Source organism: Netta rufina, assembly GCF_964035555.1.
Source record: "Netta rufina genome assembly, chromosome: 30".
NCBI classification, from domain to species: domain Eukaryota; kingdom Metazoa; phylum Chordata; class Aves; order Anseriformes; family Anatidae; genus Netta; species Netta rufina.
In genome coordinates, this window is record NC_140154.1 from 444,200 (window position 1) to 450,661 (window position 6,462).

The 6,462-nt window shown below is 71.2% G+C and overlaps 2 protein-coding genes across 2 annotated transcripts; both read right to left on the reverse strand.

Annotated features, from left to right (window-relative positions):
* Window positions 1-470: 470 nt before the first annotated feature.
* On the reverse strand, window positions 471-2,893 carry TSFM (Ts translation elongation factor, mitochondrial). Its single transcript, XM_084303483.1, has 6 exons — window positions 2,824-2,893; window positions 2,492-2,656; window positions 1,780-1,908; window positions 1,557-1,681; window positions 1,380-1,465; window positions 471-993 (listed from the first exon to the last, which is right to left on the reverse strand). The coding sequence occupies exons 1-6, from the start codon at window positions 2,851-2,853 to the stop codon at window positions 533-535; spliced, it is 996 nt and encodes a 331-aa protein (XP_084159609.1). The 5' UTR covers window positions 2,854-2,893; the 3' UTR covers window positions 471-532.
* A 668-nt stretch (window positions 2,894-3,561) lies between these two features.
* On the reverse strand, window positions 3,562-5,657 carry EEF1AKMT3 (EEF1A lysine methyltransferase 3). The gene is made up of 3 exons (XM_084303770.1): window positions 5,359-5,657; window positions 4,845-4,956; window positions 3,562-4,388 (listed from the first exon to the last, which is right to left on the reverse strand). The coding sequence occupies exons 1-3, from the start codon at window positions 5,635-5,637 to the stop codon at window positions 3,985-3,987; spliced, it is 795 nt and encodes a 264-aa protein (XP_084159896.1). The 5' UTR covers window positions 5,638-5,657; the 3' UTR covers window positions 3,562-3,984.
* Between the last annotated feature and the right edge of the window lie 805 nt (window positions 5,658-6,462).

The window sequence follows — 6,462 nt, forward strand, 5'->3', positions numbered from 1 at the left end:
GGGATTCTGGTTGTGCTGGGCCCCCCCGTGCTATTTTTTTTTTTGGGGGGGGGGGGGGTCTGTTGGTTTTGAGGGGGTCAGTTGGTTTTGGGGGGGGGGGGGGGTCCGTTGGTTTTGGGGCTTTTTGGAGGAATTGGAATTAAAGAGAGGAGGAGAAAGGGGCCAGGCTCTGTGCTGGGGGGGTGGAAATTGGAGGGGGGGGGGGGGGGGGGGCACACAGGACCAAAAACGAAGGAGGGGGGGAAATGGGATGGGACAGGGGGGCAGGGGACAGGAAGGGGGCATGGGACCAGGATGGGACGGACTGGGGGGAAATGGGATGGATGGGGGGGGACACAGTGGAAAGGGGGGGCAAGGGGTGGCCAGGACAGATGGGGGGGCACATGAATGGATGGGGGGGGGGGGGCATTGAGACACCCCCCAACGCAAAGCAGACGCCGTGAGACCGCCGTCGCTTTCCTTCCATTTATTCCTCCTCCTCCTCCTCAGCATCCCGGGAGCCCCCTTTTCTTTTTTTTTAGGGGGGGGGGTGTCACCTTCCCGCTGCCCCCCCCTCCTCCTCCTCCTCCTCGGCCCCCTCCCCGCAGCGGAAGCGCACGAAGTCGAGCACGGTGACCCCGTGGGGCTGCAGGACCTGGGCCACGGAGCTGCCGGGGGCCAGCAGGAAATCCTGCGCCAGCAGCCGCCCCTCCCCGTCCCCCCCCCCCGGCTCGTCCTGGGGGGTGCCCAGGGCCTGGGGGGCCATGCCCACCACGTGCTGGGCCAGCTGCCGGCACAGGGCGGCCACCTCCGGGCTCGGGGGGGCAGCCCCCGGGGGTCTGTAGGCCACCAGGGCGCCGTATTTGCCCAGGGAGGGGGGGGTGGGGGGGTTATCGGGGGGGTTTTGGGGGTTGTCCTGGGGGGGGGAGCCGTGGACGTACCAGGCGATGTGGCAGCCCCAGGGCACCGCCAGCCAGGCCGCCCGCCGCAGGGCCATGTTCTCGCCCATTTTGCCTGCGAGGGGGGGGGGAAAAGAGTCAACGGGGGGGCGGGGGGGGGGCAGAAAAATGGGTTTTCAACCCCCCCACGGCTCCAAAAAAAGCTCATCGAGTCGCTGCCCCCATCCCCCAGGCTGTGCTGCTGGGAGGGGGTGTCTCGTGGGGGGGTTGAATGGAATGGGGGGGGGGGGGCAGGGACACAGCCCCAGCCCCATAAGGATAAGGGGGGGCTGGGGAGGGCGGGGGGGGTCTATCAGCCCCCCAACCCCCCCCAAGCTGCTGCCCCCATCCCTGCTCCGGCCTCTCCTGGGTTATAGAGCCATAAAAAACGGAGCTGGGGGTGGGAACGGGGGCACAGCCTGGGTCTGGGGGGGTCACGGGGGGGTGGGGGGGGGCTCTCACCTATGGCCAGCGCCAGGCGGTCACGCAGCTCGGCCCCCCCCGGGCTCCATCCGCACCCGCGACAGCTCCTCCGTGCCCAGGAAGCGCTGCAGGAGGCAGAGGCCGGGGCTGAGCGCTGCTGGGGGGGGCGGGGGGGTCACGGGGGGGGGGGGCACAGGGGGGCGGGGGGGGCCTCACCTTGGTGCAGGCGGCGGGGGCAGCGTCCCCCCCCCCCCGCAATGAGCCATGGTGGCCAGCGCCACGTCCTGCACCAGCTGCTGGAAGTTGGCGTTGCGGGCCACGAAATCCGTCTCGCAGCTCACCTGGGGGGGGGGGAGAAAAACCCCGGGGGGGCGAGATTGGGATCCGGGCCCCCTCCCCCGACCCCCCCTCACCCACCTAACCCCCCCCCGGCCCTTACCTCCACCATGAGGGCGGCCTGGCCGTGCTGCAGCAGCCCCAGGAGCCCCTCGCGCGCCGCCCGGCCCCGCAGCTGGGTGGCTTTGCTCCAGCCCTCCTCCTGCGCCCGCTGCGCCAGCCACGCCTCCGCCTGGGGGGGGGCAACGGGGGCGGGGGGGGCACCCCCAGGGGTCGTGGGGGGGGTACTGGTATGAACTGGTGCGGGTCAGGGCTCGCTGCAAGGCGCTGACCCCCCCCCATGTCCCCAAACCCTGGCATCTTTGCCCCCCCCCCCAGCTCCCCTCAGTGCCCCCCCCCGTTTTCTTTTGTCCCCCCCAGCCCCTTGGGACCCCCTCCCTCCCCCCTTGCCCCCCCCATTCCCTCCAGCACCAATGCCCCCCCCCAGATCCCTCCCCAATACCCCCCGTGACCCCCCCCAGCCCCCCAAAAATCCCCCAGCCCCCCCCGTGCTCCTTTCCCACTCCCCCCTTTTCCTCCAAGCCCCCCCCCCCCCCGATCTGCCCCCCTTTTCCCAGCCCCCCCCCCCGCGTCCCCCCCGGTTCTCCCCGAGCTCCCCCGTCCCTCCCCCAGCCCCCCCTTTCCCTCCCCTGGTTTCCTTCGAGCCCCCCCCCCCAGTCCCCAGCCCCCGCCCCCCCGGTCCCGGTGCCCCCCCCCACTGTCCCCAGCCCTCCCCCCGTCCCCGGTGCCCCCCTGGTTCCCGGTGCCCCCCCCACCTGCCGGAGGTCGGTCCCGAAGCGCAGCAGGGCCTCCCGGCAGTGCACGAAGGGCAGCCCGGTCCGGCGGCGCAGGGCCAGCAGCGCCTCCTTGTCCGCCGCCAGCACCGGGCGGGCGCCGCCGAAGGCCCGGGCCTGGGGGGGGGCGCAGGGCCGCGGGCCCGCCTGGGGGGGGGAGGAACGGACACGGGGGTGGCACCGAGAGCGGGCCGGGGGGGAACCGGAAGCTCCCGGGGGGGGTACCGGAAGCTCCCGGGGGTTACCGGAAGTTACCGGGGGGGACCGGAAGTTCCCGGCCGCCCCCCGGGGCCGGGCCGGGCCCCGCCGCTCACCCGCAGCGCGCCCAGCGCCGCCCGCTGCATCCCGGCGCCGGCGTCTGACGTCACGGCGGCGCGCGCGCGTTTGACGTCACGCGCTACGGGCGCCGCCGAGGCTCAGCGCCGCCTGCGGTGGGCGGAGGGGCGGGGCGAGAGGGGGCGGGGCCGAGAGCGGAGGGGCGGGGCCGAGAGCGGAGGGGCGGGGCGGGGCTTGGGTATCGAGGGGCGGGGCCGGGAGCCCAGTGGCGGGGCTGGGAGCTCAGGGGGCGGGGCTGGGAGCTCAGGGGGCGGGGCTTGGACTTCGGGCTCGGGGTCTGGAGCTCGGGGGCGTGGCCAGGAGCTCAGGGGGCGGGGCCGAGAGGGGCTGGGGGGGGGCAGCCCCTTCAGAGCCCCCCTAGAGCCCCCCCAGTCCCTATAACCCCCCCCCCTTCCCATTTTAGAGCCCTCCCCGGTCCCTACAGCGCCCCCCCGGCCTTGCCCAGCCCCCCCTCCCTGCTTATCGCCCCTCCCCAGCCCCTCCTCCAGCCCCCCCCCACCTTTTTGGAGCCCCCCCCTACTTTGCCCAGCCCCCCCCCCACCCCACGGAGCCCCCCAGGGCCCCCCCCAGCACCCTGCATAGCCCCAGGCCGGTCCCACCGAGCCCCTCGGGGCCGTCTGAGCCCCCCCCCCCGCGCTGTCCCCGTTACTGGGGGACGCAGATCCAGGGTGAGGGGGGCACCGCGACACTGAAAACGAGCAGATTTAGGCAAAACGGTAGAAAAAAATCTTCATTATGAAGGCACTGGGGGCATTGGGAGGTGGCTGAGGGGGGGCTGGAGGGGACAGGGGCCACCTGAGATCCCTCAGGTCCCTTTGTCCCCACAGCGTCCCGGTGTCACCCGTGGCTCCCGCAGGTGGCCCGGTACAGCTCGATGGGATGAAGAGGACACGGGGCTGGCAGCTGACGACCCCACAGGTCCCTTTGGTCCCAAAGTGTCCCCACGTCCCCGTGTCCTGGTGTCACCCGCGGTGCCTGGGGGTGGCCCAGAGCATCCCCATGTCCTGGTGTCCCCACGTCCCAGTGTCACCAGTGGCTCCCACATGTGGCCCGGCACAGTTCGAGGGACTGGAGAGGACAAGGGCCCCCCCGGGATCCCTCAGGCCCCTTTGTCCCCACAGCGTCCCGGTGTCCCGGTGTCACCCGTGGTCCCCGCAGGTGGCCCGGTACAGCTCGACGTCGCTCTGGGGGCAGCGGCGCAGCAGCTGGGTGCGGAAGTGTCGGGGCAGGAGCTGGTGGAAGAAGCGGGCGGCCCCCAGCTCGCGCCGCATCCCGCAGCACAGCAGGGCCACGGAGCGGGGGCCGCAGAGGTGGCGCAGGGTGGCCAGCAGCGCCGGGAAGCTGCGGGGCTCGTACACCACGTCGGCGCCCAGCACCACGTCGTAGCCCCGGGGGAAGGAGCCGTGGTCCAAGCCCCAAGCCAGGGCTCGCACCCGGGGCGGCGGGCACGGGGCCGCGGCCCCCCCCATCGGCACGTTCCTCCGCACGTTCTCCCGGATCTGCTCCAACGCCAGCGGCAGGTCCGTGATGGTCACGTCCCCCCCTAGGGGATCGATAAGGGGGGAGAGGAGGGGGTCGCACCTCCCTCAGACCTCTCTGCACCCCCAAATCCCCCACACACCCCTAAATACCCCCCCAATACCCTTCTTACCTGCCATAACCCCCCCCAAATCCCTCTACCCCCAAATAACCCCCCAAATCCCCCCAATAAGCCTTCCAGTACCCCCCCAAACACCCCCCTACCCCCAATAACCCCCCCAGCACCCCCCCAAACCCCCAATAACCCCCCCAGCACCTCCCCAAACACCCTTCTGACCCCCAATAACCCCCCAAACACCCCCCCAGCAACCCTCCCAACCCCTCCCTACCCCCCAATACCCCCCAGTAGCCACCAGCCCCGGGGGGGGTGCTCACACCAGTGACCCTCACTGGCTCCCGGTCCCTTATTGGGCTCCCTGGGGGGTACCCCTGGGGGGGCCGTGGTGCCCCCCCCGCTCACCCAGCAGCGCCGCCAGGATGCCCACGATGCCGGTGCCGGCGCCCAGCTCGATGACGGTGCGGCCGCGGAAGTCGAGGTTCTCCTCCTCGAAGTAACGGCACAGCTCCAAGGCCTGGGATGGGGGGGGGGGGGGACATGCAGGGTTGGGGGGGGCACAGGGGACCCCCCCTGTCCCCCTGCCACCCCCTTGGGGTCCCCGCCACCTCCCAGTGCTCCTTGAGGTCCCCCCCCAGCAGCTGGTGTCCCCGTGCTCCTGGGGTCCCCCTGGGTCTGCCCATCCCCTGGGGTCCCCAGAGCCCCCCCATCCTTACTGCACCCCCCCCACGTGTCCCAAGAGCCCCCCCAGTTCCCAAGAGCCCCCAGTGCCCCACGATCTCCCCCCCCTAACACCCCAGGACCCCCCCCCCATGCTCCAGAGACCCCCCAGGAACGCCCCCAACCCCCGGCGTCCCCCATCCCCAGGGGTGCCCCCCCCCCCACGCCCCCCCCCCACGCCCCCCCCCACCCCTCGCACCCCGTCCCAGACGGGCGCCGCCAGCCCGAGCCGGGGCCCGTGGTGCTGGGCGATGCGCAGGACGTGGCCGCAGAAGCGGAAACGGCTCCGGGTCGGGAAGGAGTCGGCGAAGAGAGCGGGGTCGCGGGGGAACACGGCGGCCAGCGGCCCGGCCAAGGCTTCCTCCTCATCATCATCCTCATCATCATCATCCTCATCATCATCTTCTTCTTTCTTCTCCTCCTCTTCCTCTTCCTTTTCCCTTTCCCCTTCCCCTCCGTTTTCCCTTTTCTCTTTCATTTCCCTCCCTTTCCTCTTCCTTTCCCTTTCGTTCTCTCCCCTTTCCCCTTCCTCCTCCTCCTCCTCCTCTCCCCTCCCGGCCCCGCCGCTGGGCGCCGCCATCTTGCCGAGGGGCGGGGCCGCCCCGCTGCCCCCTCCCCATTGGTCAGAGCGGACACCGGTCCCGCCAGGGGGCGGGGCCTCTCCCCGTCCCGGTGTCCCCGTCCCGGTGTCCCCAGGCTGCTCCCAGTGGCCCCAGTTTCCACTAACGGTGTCCCCAGCCCCGTCCCAGTGTCCCCTGCCTGCTGCCCCCCGGTGTCCCCAGCCCCATCCCGGTGTCCCCAAGATGCTCCCCCGTTTCCCTCCTACATCAATTCTGTCTCCTGTCCCATTCCAGTGTCCCCTGTCCCAGTGTCCCACGAGGGGGGGCAGTTACACCAGGTCGGGGCAGTTACACCGGGGGGGGGGGCAATTACACCAGGAGGGGGCAGTTACACCAAGAAGGGGGCAGTTACACCAGGTCGGGGCAGTTACACCGGGGGGGGGGGCAATTACACCAGGAGGGGGCAGTTACACCAAGAAGGGGGCAGTTACACCGGGTCGGGGCAGTTACACCAGGACGGGGCAGTTACACCAGGTCGGGGCAGTTACACCAGGACGGGGCAGTTACACCAGGTGGGGGGCAGTTACACTAGGTCGGGGCAGTTACACCAGGTGGAGGGGCAGTTACACCAGGTCGGGGCAGTTACACCATGACGGGGCAGTTACACCAGGACGGGGCAGTTACACCACGTGGGCTTCTTCTCCCCCTTCATGCTCGCCTTCTCCACCACCCCCAGCCAGGAG